Source organism: Epargyreus clarus, unplaced genomic scaffold (assembly GCF_041222505.1).
Source record: "Epargyreus clarus isolate Ecla_fem2 unplaced genomic scaffold, WU_Ecla_fem_2.2 ptg000008l, whole genome shotgun sequence".
Lineage (NCBI taxonomy): Eukaryota > Metazoa > Arthropoda > Insecta > Lepidoptera > Hesperiidae > Epargyreus > Epargyreus clarus.
In genome coordinates, this window is record NW_027332216.1 from 12,620,963 (window position 1) to 12,637,013 (window position 16,051).

General features: G+C 36.5%; 1 protein-coding gene across 1 annotated transcript; it reads right to left on the bottom strand.

Annotated features, from left to right (window-relative positions):
- Nucleotides 1-1,382: 1,382 nt before the first annotated feature.
- On the bottom strand, nt 1,383-14,248 carry LOC140744190 (sodium/potassium-transporting ATPase subunit alpha-4). Its single transcript, XM_073075687.1, has 6 exons — nt 10,948-14,248; nt 10,449-10,455; nt 3,862-4,009; nt 2,714-2,926; nt 2,041-2,271; nt 1,383-1,662 (listed from the first exon to the last, which is right to left on the bottom strand). The coding sequence occupies exons 1-6, from the start codon at nt 13,991-13,993 to the stop codon at nt 1,543-1,545; spliced, it is 3,765 nt and encodes a 1,254-aa protein (XP_072931788.1). The 5' UTR covers nt 13,994-14,248; the 3' UTR covers nt 1,383-1,542.
- Nucleotides 14,249-16,051: the final 1,803 nt, after the last annotated feature.

The window sequence follows — 16,051 nt, forward strand, 5'->3', positions numbered from 1 at the left end:
GCAGTGATAGCCTAGCGGTTAAGAAACGCGGCCTCTCGATCGAGGGGTCCGAGGTTCAAATCCCAGGCACGCACCTCTGATTTTCAAATTTATGTGCGTATTAGAAATTAATTATCACTTGCTAAAACGGTGAAGGAAAACATCGTGAGGAAACCTGCATACCTGAGAGATAAAAGTCTTAAAGGTATGTGAAGTCTACCAATACGCACTTGGCCAGCGCGGTAGACTATGGCCTGATCCTTCTCATTCTGAGAGGAGACCCGTGCCCAGCAGTGGGACAGTACAGTAATGGGTTGATGATGATGAATTACTTATGTCTGTAAACATTCGAATCCTCATGTATGCCTACTGCTAGGTAGGGGTGTCTCAAAGCTACTTAAAAATGGAAGTACGTCTAGGTCATTTCTATTCTAGCACCGGTAAACATTATCGAAATAACAAGATGTAGGTAAGTTAATTAATTGATCATAACTGTTAATATTTCATGTATTTAGTATGCAGGTGCAGGACCTGTTATTAATTAGTCCAAGCTTCAGATCAATAGTCATTTTAGAATAAGATAATTTTAGTAGGCATTCTTATCGTAGCGAAGTTCGTAGTACCTACGTTTCAAAACTCATTATGATACCAATTTTATAAAATTCCCATTTGATAAAAAAAAATAATGAACAGGTAATAAAACACAACAATACCGCAAAAATTGCATTTTATTTTTACCAACTACATTATATTTACATGAACGTGATACAACGCGTCAAGATCAAGTCCATAGCAACAGTCAAAGCAGTACAAAATAAATAAACAATAATTCATATTCCATACGGAGCACAGGCGAGGTCATTAGGCCCACTATATTGCTGATCGGACTAAACATTTAATACTATAACAATCCCATTACCTAAACGGCTTAGAAACACCATCTTAATAACCTTACCTTTCAAGCATTACCAACTCAATCTTACACCAAATTTACACCTAAGCGTAGTAGACAGTTGCTACAGCCTCTCATTATGGTAATAAGGAGCTGAATACAAACTGTGTTCGGGACATGCGCGGTTATCCGAAGGTGGGAGGCGGTCCCAACATCCACGGAGCACCACGTCCAACCAGGCCAGCAGGTCCTACGTGAGCGCATTGACCGAACATTTGCCGACTATTTCGTAACCAAACCAACATACTCAACAGGAGCTTTCAACTAGTAGTGCTATGGCTAATAGCGCTGTAGTACAGCGCGCTATGTACGCAACGAATAGCACGCTATGTCAGCTATACGCGACGCAAATATAATTGTTAAAATTTAAAGGGCGCGGATGCTATTATTGCGCGTATCTGTCGTGTTTTTCATACTGTGCGCTACCGAAATATTATGATAATTGATAATAGCGCACTTTATGTACCTGACGAATACCGTACATAGCGTACAAGTAGCGCGCTAAAATGAATAGTTAGTACTTGAGCGCTACAGCGATTTAGCACTACTACTTTCAACTTTTCTGCGTGGAAGTCTCGATCAGCAGTAGAGTAGTGAGGGGTGCGTGGTGACTAGCCCCAGGGGTGGCCTCCGATGGCGGGGAGGGTGTACTTGGCGACGGGCGCCGCGACAGCCACGGGCGCCGGGGCCACCGCGATCTTCGCTATGGGCGCTGCGACCGCAACTGGAGCCTGCAACATTGGATGATTAGGCAAAGCTGTTGAAAGCCGTCGAAGTGGACGTTTAACCATAATAAGAGGTCATTTTTGAAAAATAAATCAACATTTCTTTAACACAATACAATGAATTGAAATTAATACAAAGATATTATATTTTTATTCCGCAATACTATGAAATCTGGAGCTACTGATATAAATTACGGCCTCTCACGCTAGAAACCCGAGATTCCACACATTGCTTACCAATTACACTTATTTACCAAAAGTATCTACTAATTCGGCGGATTTAAAAAATCATGATTACATAAGTTAATAACGGAAGATGACATCGTAACGAAAAAATTAATTGATAAGTATCTTCGTATATGCTGGTTACAGCATCAAACTTACCGCATGGGACGCGCCTGTCCTCTCGACGACAGCATTGAACCCATTAACCTTGTCGGCGGTGTAGGTGACCTTTCGCACGTGGCCATCAGGCTCCACCAGGCTGTAGGAGCCGTGGACCACGCCGTTCTGCAGCGTCTCCGAAGCGTCCTTGTGGTCACCGGTCGAGGGGTCCGCCACACCGTATGAGAAGCTGTACGCGGGGTTCGGGTCTATTGGCTCGGCGTGGACCACCTGGGTTTATGAAGAAATTGGAATATGTAAGTACATGGCTTAGTTTTGCATAATCTTAGCTGAATGTAAATAAGTGTAAATCAAAAAATATATACGAACGTGAAGAATATATCGCCTATTTCCTATGTGAAGTAGATTAAACACTAATTATTCTTCAAAAACAAACAAAGCACAATCACCCCTTACTTACCATACATTAAATTACTTTCATATTTGTACAAGGTCATCCGCCATGATCATATCAGAAATTCATGAAATGGTATATGGAATCGGTTAAAGTTGTAGCAATTTACAAGTTCCTAATTTAATCAAACATCAACGTCATCGGCATTAACGTCAAATATGTCAATTGAATTGTAAGAGGTGCAGCTTATGGAGCCTCAATTAAATATTCAAATAAATAAGTACTTATATTAAAAACAATTAAAATGAAAGATCATACCGGCGCTGCGACAGCATGTGCGACAGGCTGTATCGCAGGTGCCGCTATCGTGTGCGCTATCGGAGCGGCCGCTATTGTGTGCGCGACGGGCGCCGCTATGGCCGGCGCATAGCCGTAGCTGCCGTAACCGCCGTAACCGCCGTAACCGCCGTAGCTGTCGTAGATGCCGGGCGCCGCCGCCGCCACGGCGCACGCGCAGCATAAGATAAATAACTGGACGATGAAAGCATTTTATTTATTCATATATTAAATAGCATACGAGCATGCAGCTTACGGGGTTTAGTTTACATTCCAACTTAGTTTGCAGGTGCACCTGTTTCACTTACCAGTAATTAAACCAGGGTCTAATCTCGAGGAGTTCTTCACTTATCTTTCAATAAAGAACAGCTTCCAATTTTTACCCATAGAGGCTCTTCCTTGTATGTGTGGTACATTATGGAATGGACTTATTTAATTTACATACAATTGCCGTCTATACGGAGCCCTTGCTATTAAAGGACAGTGTTTTTATTGTTACAGGTAACAATTGTTTAGATGCATTTGTTATTTGCAATAGAGTTAAGTACTTACTATTCATGCTAAGTATAACCAGTACCTATCGTTAATTAAATCTTAAGAATATACTTATGCTTTGAGTGACGGACCATAGTATACACATTTAAATTACCTTTATAGGCAAAATAGCCGTTGCAAAAATCTATAGAATTTGCAATTTATGCTGCTTAATAACTAATAACTTTTGCAGATTTCAATCAATATTAAACTTTACTTAAAATTTTAACATGATTATTATATTTTACCAGGTACAACTTCGTAAGTAAATTTTGTTTTTTGACTGACCGTTATAGTAAAATAGTTCTACAATAACAATTAAAAGTATACATTTAGAAGTATCTGAATTTATAACTTAAACTGATCTTTTAATGTTTTAATTACAATAGGATTAGTCTATTAGGATAATACACATTTAATTAGAAATTGATTTGGTTCAAATCAAGTCTAATGAATAATTTTGAAGTGTATTACAATAGGGATAATCTATTAGGGTTAGAAGCATTTTTATTAGAAATTCGATATATTTCAAATCAAGCCTAAACTAAAGGTTAATAATTATTAGAATATTTGTTGTTTAATTATTTGAACATTACCTTAGCAGACATGACGGTGCGTGCGCTCGTCAACGGGTCTGGGACACGTGTGGTGTGTGCTCCACACACGTGCTTTATAAAGGCCGGCCAGAAGGAGTGGAGCACACTTGATACACATTTCGCAACCAAGGATACTAACCCGCGAAACCTAACGCATGAAAGCATAATGTGTTTTAGGGTTAGTTTTGCAACTCAGCTCCCATGTTAAGTTATGATATATTGAGTTCGGGACAAGATGACGGAAGCTATTAGGCTGTAGGTCGTGGTATAATTATTGCATAATATCCATTACATCGGTTCTCCCTATTGCATGCATATACTTTATATTAGGGAGAGTAAGACGGCGTAAGACCTAAATTATATGTGGGCAAAGTGCATTTTGCGGGGCCCTCCGCTACAATACAATGTAAACAGTGACGGACTAAAGTCGTCGGAAGCCCAGGGAGGAAAGTGGAATGAAGGCCCCTAGTCTAAAAAGTTCATTTGATTTTACAAAATTACAAATAATTCCGGAAAACTTTTTTTCTTTTTCGTTGGCCGCTATAGGCACGTCGCCCCCTGGGCGCGAGGTCCTGGGCGATGGCCACGTCGTCCACGCCTTACGCCGCCACTGATAAGGGATATGTATTTTTGGAAATGGGAAAAAGATTCTTGCCATAAAAATAATCTACATTAAAAATTAAGTGGCTTAACATGAAATTAATAGGAATAAAAATAATCTACATTAAAATTAAGTGATTTAACATGATATTAATAAGATCATAGGACAACTTAAAGTTTCACGCAACTTATACGCAGCTTACAGATAGAAATATCATTTTCCCATCTAGAAGCTAAGATTCTGAGAAACCTACACGCCTAAAAGTTTTATTGGGACAAAAATTGCTGATTTAATATCAGTAATTATTGACCTAGAAATGATTTACGATATCTTGTAGTTTTTGCTGTCCTATTGAATTGCCTTTTTATTATAGGTATCAATATAAACTTCTAATAAATTATTTAGGTATCTTACAAGTTTTACTAGAGATTTTATAGTTGGTTAATCACACCTGCAAGGCGCAACATTTTCAGCACCAAAGAATAACATATTTAAAAAAAAAACTTATAATAATATATGCGCTATGTACGTATATAGAATAAAAAAATAAGACTTAAAGAGTCTACATAAATACGTTGCAACGGATTTTATGCTTATTGAGCTAATATCTCGTAACTTTAAGTTGGATTGTGGGTCAGCGTATTTCCGCAGCAGGCAAGGCGATGTTCCGAATACCTCAGCGGTAAGGAAATCTGATTATTCTAACACATGTATAAATAGATCCTGTGATAACTTGAATTACGCTTAGACACTTAAATAGGATATATTGAGAACCGACGGTGGACGACAACAGGTGGACCGACGACCTGAAGAAGACGGCGGGAAACCGCTGGCTTCAAAGGGCATGGGACCGGTTGGAGTGGCGCCAATTAGGGGAGGCCTATGTCCAGCAGTGGACCTCAAAAGGCTGATGGATGGATGGATGGATATTGGGAACTCTCTTATAGCTTCGTTAAGGGGGTCCAATAATAGTGGTGTAGTCATGGTCATCGAAATCCGCTAAATAGTCTCTTAAATATGTCGGCAAAAAATAATAAAAACTTGTAAAAAGGCGAAAAAGTTTCTTCTTATCTTTGCTAAGGCAGGGTCCGGACCCTGGTCGAACACCAGTCTGGACCTCCTACAGCCTTCCTCCCCTTGTTATACGCCCACACTCCTCTATTTTTTGTTGTGTATACTTACTAGAAAAAAATATTCCATTATTCGTTTTGCTATTACACAAATTCAAACCCAACTCCTTAACTTCATTATTTGAGATCTAACGTCTTGAAAATTCCATTACTTCCGTCACTTCTTAATTTAGGTGCCTACTCATGTATCTATGTGTATACCTTTATATCTCTCTATGCCTATTTCTAACTGTAATATGTATTTCAAACTGTTTCTTAATACTGATCTCAGAATAAATAAAATATAGAAAAGACGCGTATAAATTAATCCTTATGAGACGTTACGAAAGCAAAATGTCCTAATATTCATATCGAATCTATGGTAGAGCAGAGCGCTGTCATCGGATATTGCGAAATACGCAATTTATTGACGTTACTTATATAAAAATTAAGAAATATCTCAAAAAAAATATTATAAATTTACTTACTACATAAGTTATCAATAAATTTTCGGATCCGAAACGAAATTCGGATAACTATTTAATTCATATGTTGCACCGTACCTTCTAAGTTCTATAAGCATGATCCGTAAAGTTTAGTTTATTATGATAAAGTATATTTATACTTATTCCGCATTTTAATTATTTGACTACGTGGCCTACCTACTAATAGGTAGGTACTTATTGCAGAAATGAAATTTGCAGTAAGTATAAATTCTAAAATCAGTATTAAACTATGACAGTGTATTGATCCAATTACGCAAGGAAATCTAAGGCAGAATAATTTTATTTTCGACTTCGCACAAATTAACTGCGAATCCGGTTCCGTACGTATAAGGTGGTAAAATGAGCAGCCTGAATACTGCGCCTGCTTTTACGATATCAATGTTAGGTTATTCCATTACCTTATTAGTTTAACAAATTATTGTGGTGATTAAATGTTACTCTATATATTTCTCCACATAAATAAATTATATGTTATTTACCCATGTACGATTAGGCACCTGAGAGATTGTAGATTTGTAGATATTAGGTACATATCTTGTAAGTGACGTAGAGTTAAAAATATTTTAACAAAAAATGAAACTGTTTGGAAAATGAAATTATACATTTAAATGAATTTAAGTAGGTATATTAATTGTTTATTACTCTTAACTATTTGTACCTATGTTACTCTGTGTTACATTACCTAAATCGCAAAATGACTACGAAATAGATGTATTATTTTTAAATCATATATTTATTAGCACAATAAAATAAATATTATATATTCTTCTAGTTAAAAAATATAGAATATATATTTCTCGATATAAATAAATTATATGTTTACTACCCATGAATGAGGATATATGTAATATAGAAATACATATTTTGTTTGGAATTTCAGTATCGAATGCATAATTAATTTTAGGATTACATACCTATCTTGTTAAAATTTTATGCAGAGCTTAAAGTGGAAATAATTATTTATTTACTTAATTTATTGCCATTTATTACCAGATGCAGAATAATTTCTCGAATAATTATATTTCTTATGAAACACAAGGTAATTCATAAACATCAAAGATAGATCGTCGGCGGAAATGCGAACTCTTACCACACGCATTTAAATAAGGAGCAAAAAGCATGATTTACTAATTCCTATTTGAAATTTAACTATTTATTCTACTTAGTAAAGAATGATAAATACTGATGGTGCATGACAATTTAGTGGTCCTCACTAATATTTTTCTCAACGTAAAAAGGTAATTCTGTAAGTACATAAATGTTATGAAAATATAAATACGTAGGTACACAGAATTTCGTCATCTAAATTATGAGTCTATATTTTTAGACGCTACTAGTGACAGGGTTCGCTTCCAATTAAGTTTAAACATAATTCCTTAATTAAATATTATGTAAATTTATATAGCAGACACGAAATAGATCCAAGAGATAACGTATTTTGGAAATGATCGCCCCGTATACAACCACAAATGCCGCAACCGCGAATCTACACGCCTTATCATTCAAAAGTGTCAAGTGCCCCGATAGATAAAAGCTCTAAGCTTTAACAACCGTTCTTTGTAATCCTTGGACTAATTAATTTAATGCACTCGTATTATTAATCGACTAAAGCTGTGACAGGAACGTTGAAAGTCCAGCCCCACATGACTCACTAGGACTGATGCAATACCCACTCGTAGTACTCATACACGATACCTACTATTTGGACATTTGCTCCATTTTGAACTGCCACATTTATATTCTTACGAGAACTTATAAGATATGCTACTTCGATATCGGCCTACGCGTTTTGCAGAATAAGTAAAGTACATAAGTATTTCAAAAACGCCGCTAAATATGTGTTTTATTTGTTTACAAATAAGTTTGTTGGATCCGACAATGCAAGGACAATTTAGCAATACAAACCGTTTATATAGGTAAGGTAAAGGCAAGGAATCCCATAAGACTAGACATGCATCATTTAATTTTTAGGTAGATGCTTACATATTAATAAGTTCGAAATGCCTCTCACTGTTACCCTTTCATCTTTGTTTCTCAAATCAAGAAGTATACTTACGAACCTAACTTGGAAAATGAACTTTTATCATAAACGAAATGATTACAAGGTTGCAGGCTGTAGGTACACCAATATTTCTAAAAGTAATTCAACTTACGACGTCTAAATGAAAATAATAGGTTCGATAAATGCATGAGAAACATATTAGCAGTAATTTTTGAGGTCACGTTATAGCGGGCAGCTTATTGGTATCATAAAATGGTAGCCCTTTAATTTAAAACATCGTGAGGAATGATAAGGTACGGTCTCAACAGTGGCGATTCAATATATGAGTTCTATTACCTATATTCTCCCCTGAAAAATGTTGCAGATGCTTATGTTATTTCAATTTGCACAAATGAATGAAATACACATACTAGAAATTAGACCTTGTACGTCCCGTGACATGCAATATCGCAAGCAAAATTATACAGACTTGTCGAGAATCACAATAGGGTAGACTGGGTACAGTTGAAACAACACAAATATCTCGTAAACCGTTGGCGGGGCGTTGATTATAATTTTCTTATAATACGTGTTTAAATCGATTTTTAGAAACAGTTCGTATCTATGCAACGGATGAAAAATCAAGAATTAATTTCATACGTATAAGTTTATTAAATAAAAACGATGCCATCTGTAAACACGTAAAACCCGCTGGCGAAGGTATTTTAGAACGAAGAAGGATAATACCATAGCAAATGTAAAATAATATAGCTTAGCTTAGCATAGCTTCTATCGCGGGCCTTGAGCGTGGAGACCGAATCCAGAAATTCCGTAACGAAAAAAACCTAACACCCCCCACTCCGACCGGCACAGCGGTGATACTTTTTAGTAGCAATCTGTGCGCCCCGGGGCGCACATGCCAGTTGACGGGTTAATGACTTTTTGCATACTGCATAAATAAAATAAATATATAATTGTAATTGCATAAGTTGATAAAAAATGCTATGCAATAGCTTTACCGCGGCAGTCTCCGAGTGCCACACGTATTTTTTTAATTTGATTTGTATTTTAGTACCCAGTTACGTACCTACCTTATCAAATCGCAGTCCTACGAGGATCTACCTCGCACCTTTTATCTACGTAGGCAATATTTTGTTTCTATGTCATAATTATATTCCAGACTTAAACACAAAAACGAAAAATAATTGAAACAGACAAGTCAAACAGACCTATCTCATTTTTTGTTACAAAATTAAATAATAATATTGCAATTCCTGTAATTGTAAAAACGTTTTTATTGTTTGTCTGTAGATGTCAATACAAAACTTTGCCCTTTACACATACTATGCATCGGACTCAAGTTTACAAGTTATCAAAATAAAGAGATCACTCTAATTCCGCTATATCGCGGGCCATACCCTAACGCATTTGGGCGTAATGTGGGTCACAGAGTGTTCCGGCGCGGCTAGATAACTAGATAGCTGGTAACCTAGGCACGCGGCCCTAGAGCTGACCGCGCCCGCTCATGTGTGTACGACATAACATTCGAGATAGATTGAGATTAAGGACCGCTATTAACGGGTAGACTTAAAATATTTAAAGGATCTTTGTGGTTTTAATGTGAAGGCTGCTTCTTCTTTAAAGTGTATTTTTTAACATAGTCCTCGATGCTTGCACCGTATTATTAATCCATTTCAGTCAGTGCTTCTGGTCCATCTTTCGTCTTTAAATACACGTACTTACTATTCCTATCGTAGATATTTAATAAAATTACTGAAACCATATGGAAACTTGACAATATATTTTGACACCTTATACTGTTATTTATATTTCGATATAAAGTCTACCCTTGAATAGCACGCTCTACAATATCCGCGTGTCGCAAAGACAAGTTGCGTTATTGCAATTCGAGACCGGCCTACCTTTCTTATTAAATAACACTAAATTGGTCAGAAACATTATATTCTACACATGGCAACACCAGTACACCACTCATTAGCCTGATCTAGTATCATAACATTTGAATTTATTATCAAGTGTAAGATACGTGGAATAACCTAATTACTTTATTGGTACTTAAATTATTATGACGAACTTACTGTAACTACATAACATTTTGGTGTTATGGCATGTTAAGGTGTGTTGGACATTAGGACAAGCACTTTAAAAGCTCTCTTTCTTAACACTTTTTATGCAACAGACATCTTTACTATCAGAAAATCATAGATGAGCCTGCTGAAGTAACAAACGAAAAGTGGTAATTACCATCAATGAATCTGTGACCAACTCTATATACGAGTAGTTCTACTTGAAGTTGATCACGGATGCATTGCCACTCCTAAGGACTAAGATATTTGCCTCATAACATGTAGGTAAATCAGCTGGCATACCCTTCCACTGAAACCGAAAGATTCACGGTTGAACCAACTGAACTGTTGACATGGTTCAAACAAAATGTAGCAGTGAGAGTGATGCCGCCCCAGTCCCTATCATGCCTACACGTGTCAAAATGTTTTATTAAGTAAACTACTAAAGCCAAACAATAAAAATATTTTAAAGTATTCTTCTGTATTCTTATAAAAAATACAATAATGAACAAAAATTACATTTACATTTTTAACATAAACGACGAAAACAGAGTCATGTTAGTTAATCTTATCGTTAGATCTATAACTAACAACACTAAACATAAGGTTTCTACGCTGAGACCTTACCGGTCCAGTAAAATAACATGGACGCAGAACAAAAACTAGTGAAATAAAAACATAAAACACTTACATACAATTATACATATAACTTAAAATCATACTAAAATTAAAATATCTACTTGGCCGTGGTTCAAAATCTGTGACAGCCTGGAAGTTAATTGTGCCACATAAAACGTCTAATAGTATGTCTCCTCCTCGATCCATTTCGAATAATTATTTCTTATTAAATATCTTCGCAACTCGTCTCCCAGTATCATAAGTATGAAGAATGGCCATGCAAGGATAAAATCATGCCATGGCAAAGGTTCAGTGCTGAAGACCTCATGACATAGAGGAGTGTATGTAACTAATAAAGCTAAGACCAACTCCACGATGATACTAAAATTCAAGACATGGTTAGTCATACCTTTCTTTAACAGCGAAATGCGTCGAGTTTTACATATTATAACATCGGACACCTGAGCCCAGCAAGTAGCGACAAAGTATGCCGTTTGGGCCCTCCTCTCCACCCTTTTCCTGTCGATATAAAACCAAGCGCGTCCTAAGGTATCCTTGACAGTGGCCGAAGGCGACTCCCAACTTTCACGCGCGAATAATAAGCTAGACGGAAAAAATCCGCTCTCAGCAAACACAACAAAATAAGCGTACATCCCCGCAAAGAACTGTATCAAGCCGATCTGAAAATAGGCCATGAATATTAAAACTCTGTTCACGAGGTGATCGGTAGGTTTCCTAGGAGGTATGGACATTATATCCTCTTCGGACGTCTCGTAAGCCAAACTCATTGCAGGTAAGAGATCTGTTCCTACGTTAACCACGAGTATCAATATCAAAGTCATAGGAAGAGGCATACCGAGACATGCGTAAAGCACAAACGGCAACATTTCAGGTGTATTAGAGGTTAGGGTATATGCGATTGTCTTCTTTAAATTATCAAAAATACGTCTCCCTTCCTGTATCCCAAGAACAATGGATGCAAAATTATCATCTAAGAGTATCATGTCAGCTGCTTGCTTGGAAACTTCCGTCCCAGTGATGCCCATAGCAATACCTATATCTGCTTTCTTCAACGCCGGCGAATCATTAACGCCGTCTCCCGTCACTGCTACGACGTGTTTCAGTGATTGATAAGTTTCGACAATAAATAGCTTTTGTTGGGGGCTTGTCCTAGCGAACGTAATTTCGTCGTATTTCTTCATGGCTGCCTTTAAATCGTTGACACTCATTTTTCGTAATTCATCTCCAGTTATTACCGCTGCGCTAAACTGGCTTTTGATGTGCGATGGGACATCAGCTAGATCAATGTGTTGTTCAAACGCATAATCATAAGCTGTTGGTTGAGTGATGGTACCACATTGACGAGATATCGCCAAGGCTGTTACAGGGTGATCACCCGTTACCATTATAACTTTGATACCAGCTTGTCGACACAAGGCGATAGACTTTTCAATCTCATATCTCGGAGGATCAATCATTGAAATAGCACCAATAAACCTTAAATCTTCCACAGGAAAGTTACGTTGTTGAGTATCGAAGGCGTAACCGAGAGGATAGGCGTTTAAGGGCAAATTATAATCACAATATCCTATTACTCTTTCTCCCATGTTGGCGAGTTTAATGAAATTGGCTCTAAGCTCTTTTTTCGCCTGAGGATTAATGGGTTGATCTCCTTCTTCAGTTAATACCGTGGAGCAGTATTCTAATACGATTTCCGGAGCACCTTTCATTATTAAATAGTAGCTATGAGTGGATTGCATTCTATGTATCGTAACTTGATATTTATATGCTGAACTGAATGGTATTTCTGCTTCTTTGGGATTCATTTGTCGAGCTTGTGTCGCGGAACGATTTATTTCCATGTATCGCAAGATTGCAGACTCAGAGGCATCGCCCATTATCTTCCTTTTCTCTATTGGCAAATGTATGGTATCATGAGAAAATTCAGCTTTAAGGTTTAGCGACGCTGCTAGGCTTAAAATAGAGTAAGCCCTTTCGGAAACATGAGCATGATCAGTTTTATCATAAATTGTGTAATTACTAAACAAATGAGAAACATTCATTTGATTTTCAGTTAATGTTCCGGTTTTGTCGGAACATATACACGACGTGGACCCTAAAGTTTCCACAGCTTGCAACGTCTTCGCCAAACAGTTTTTCTTCTTTAATTGATTCGCCGATAAAGTCATACAAACGGTTAACGTTACAATAAGCCCTTCCGGTACGTTTGCTAAAATGATGCCCAGCATGTATTGTAAGGCTGCTAACCAACTGTTTTGGATAAAGAATACCATAAGGAAAAATATAAACCCAAAAGTAAAGGCCACACCACATATAATTTTAATAAAATGCGTTATCTCTTTAGCTATAGGTGTCTCTTCTTTTTTTAAGCCCGTAACTAGTCCAGCAATCTTACCGATCTGTGTCAATTCGCCAGTAGCAACAACTATACCTCTAGCAGTGCCTTCAGTTATGGGACAACCAAAAAATACCATATTTTTGGTCTCAAGTGGATTCGCATTCGTGCACTCTGGGCGATGTTTAACAGGTTCTGATTCACCCGTCAGAGAAGACATATCTGTCTTAAAATTCGTTGCACTGAGTATTCTAACATCAGCTGGGACCACTTCACCTCCTGTCATTTCGACGATATCTCCCAAGACCACATCGCTATTCGGTATTACTTTTTTCACTCCTTCTCTAATGACCACTGTGTTAGGAGGAACCATTTTTTCAAATCCACTCATAACGGCAAGATTCTTTGCTTCCTGGTAAAACCCGAATAATCCTGTGCCAACTATAGTAGCAGTTATAACGCATCCTAAGTAGAGGTAATCGTCTCCGGAGTGTCCGCCTTCACCGCCAGGATCAATGACGTCGGCTGCAAAGTAACCGATGAAATTCAGAATGGCTCCACACCAAAGAACGCATTGGAACCATCCGAATAGATTGTGCCGAAATATTGCCCAATAACTGTTACCTCGTAATTCCTTTAGTTCATTAGGACCGTAGTGTTCTAGTAACTCCTTCGCGAAATTTTCCGTGAGCCCGGTGATAACGTTCGTGCGATAGATGACTTCTAGTTGGGCTGGCGATAGGAAATGGTCACCTGTATGGGTCTCCTCTTTCAGAAGATTGAGTTGGGATGTCTCAGTGTTCGCGTGCTGGATGCTTGGTCGTTTGGCGCCGAGAAGCGAAGTGCTGGAACGTCGCTTCGAATTGTGAGGCATAATGATAAAAATATTTACTTCCCAATAATCTTCTCAGTGCATTTATTTGAGGAAAATTTTATGACAGCAAGTTTCTTTTTATACTTCTGCGTCAGTTATAAAAACTAAAAATTATTCTGTGACATTTGCTGTAATAGCGCAGTTGTTGGATGCATTTAGATAAGAGTTTACGCTTAAGTATGTCCAGTACACTAAACTAAAAAAACGGTATTTAATACCTTTCGTAAACTATGCAGCTTTTTGATTAATTAATTGTAAATTTTTACAAAAGCACACCCTTCATTAAGTTATAACCTTATAACTTTCGCAAATTGTTCTTTTTTGTCTGTTTGTTTTTTGAAAATACCAATTTTAAATATGAGTGTTGATACTTGTGGTGTAAAACAATGTATGGACACCATCACAAAACAAATAAAACGATATACCATAGTGTGAGAGACCTTATTTCCTTCATCTATTACGTTCAGAAAACATGCCCTTCCTTTGTGTATGATGATATGATAATAAAAAATAACAAAAACAGTTTTAAAACACATTTATTACAAAAAATACCTTTAGTAACTTACAAATCACTGACGGTACGTACGACTTATACAACTGTGGTTTTTACATAGTTACAACAGACACTGAAGATCACTATAAACATTGCACTTACTGTATTGCATTTACTTGTAGGTACTATACATTTATTTACATTATACATGCAACTTTCGAACGTTTGAAACACGCTGACAAATTTTAAAGGACAAAGATATACATCATGCAACCCAGTTATTTATTGCACACATACAGAGAAAATTATGACAAACAAAAGACACGAAGAAATGTAGACTTTCTTCATGAATACATAGTTATTTAGGGTCATCGTTAGTACGTCGTATTATTTAAACTGCATTAAACCGGAAAAATGACTGGATTCAGGGTAGTGTGATTGTTCGAAGCTATATTAAAACTTTGTGATCGAACGATATTACGCTGTACGAACTTCGCTCCGTGACCGAGCGATTTTGCAATTATAATTACTGCTTTTTTATTTCAAAGTTAACAAAATAATTAAAATACTTTTACAATATGCACGTTTATTTCACATGATTTTATATATGTTCGGAGTTTTTTCTAAAAATAAAATGAATATATCTCAGAAATGACGTAACATGGGCTATAACCAGCGAACGATCTAGACTGTTAAATCAGTAGGTCATCATTCTAATAAGTAGTTTAAAAGTTATGTAGTGTTAGTGTAATATAATATAAATACATAAGGGTCAAAATCACATCCCTGGTTTATGCTTCGCAGAAGTCGAGTAAAATAATATATTGGAGAAAGTTAGTTTATAACATAAATAGAAACTAAAAAATAAATTTTAATCCGAAATCATACCTAATTACATAGATTAGTAAAGATACTTCGCCGCCATGAAATTGAATGAAGCCACAAACGGCTTATTTTAGTAAGTTTTTTTTTTAATTCTTGACAAACAAAAACATTTTAGAGAAAATTTTTGAATAAATAACTAATACTGCGTAATTTACGTCATAAATAAATAATTGTTTCAAATATTTTAGGGACATTTTAACACGGTGACGTGGCAAAACTTTTTTACGCAACTATTTCAATTCTCAAAACTGGGTACATTTTCTGTTTGGGAGTGAGTAATCTTTATTAATCTATGCCTAATAATAAAAACTTGTTTACTCAACACGAAAAAATACTTTCAGAAATAGTAAAATTTCAGTTCATCATAGCCTAATTCTCTGTGTTGTTGTTAATGCAATACGCACACAAATACAAATATACACAAACTAGCAGATCCAGAGGCAATATCAAAATGTTTCGTATCTGCCCAACCAGGATTGAACACGGGACCTCCAACCGACTGACATTATTATGCCGCCCGATTTGTTATTAATGCACACTAATTGAAATTAAAATATAGTACTTAATCAACTTCATATTACTACTACTAAAATAATATTACACTTAGCTACACTAAAAATTGTGATTTTAGTTTCCTATCACATTCCAACCATCTAAAACGTTCCTCTACTAGCTCTTTC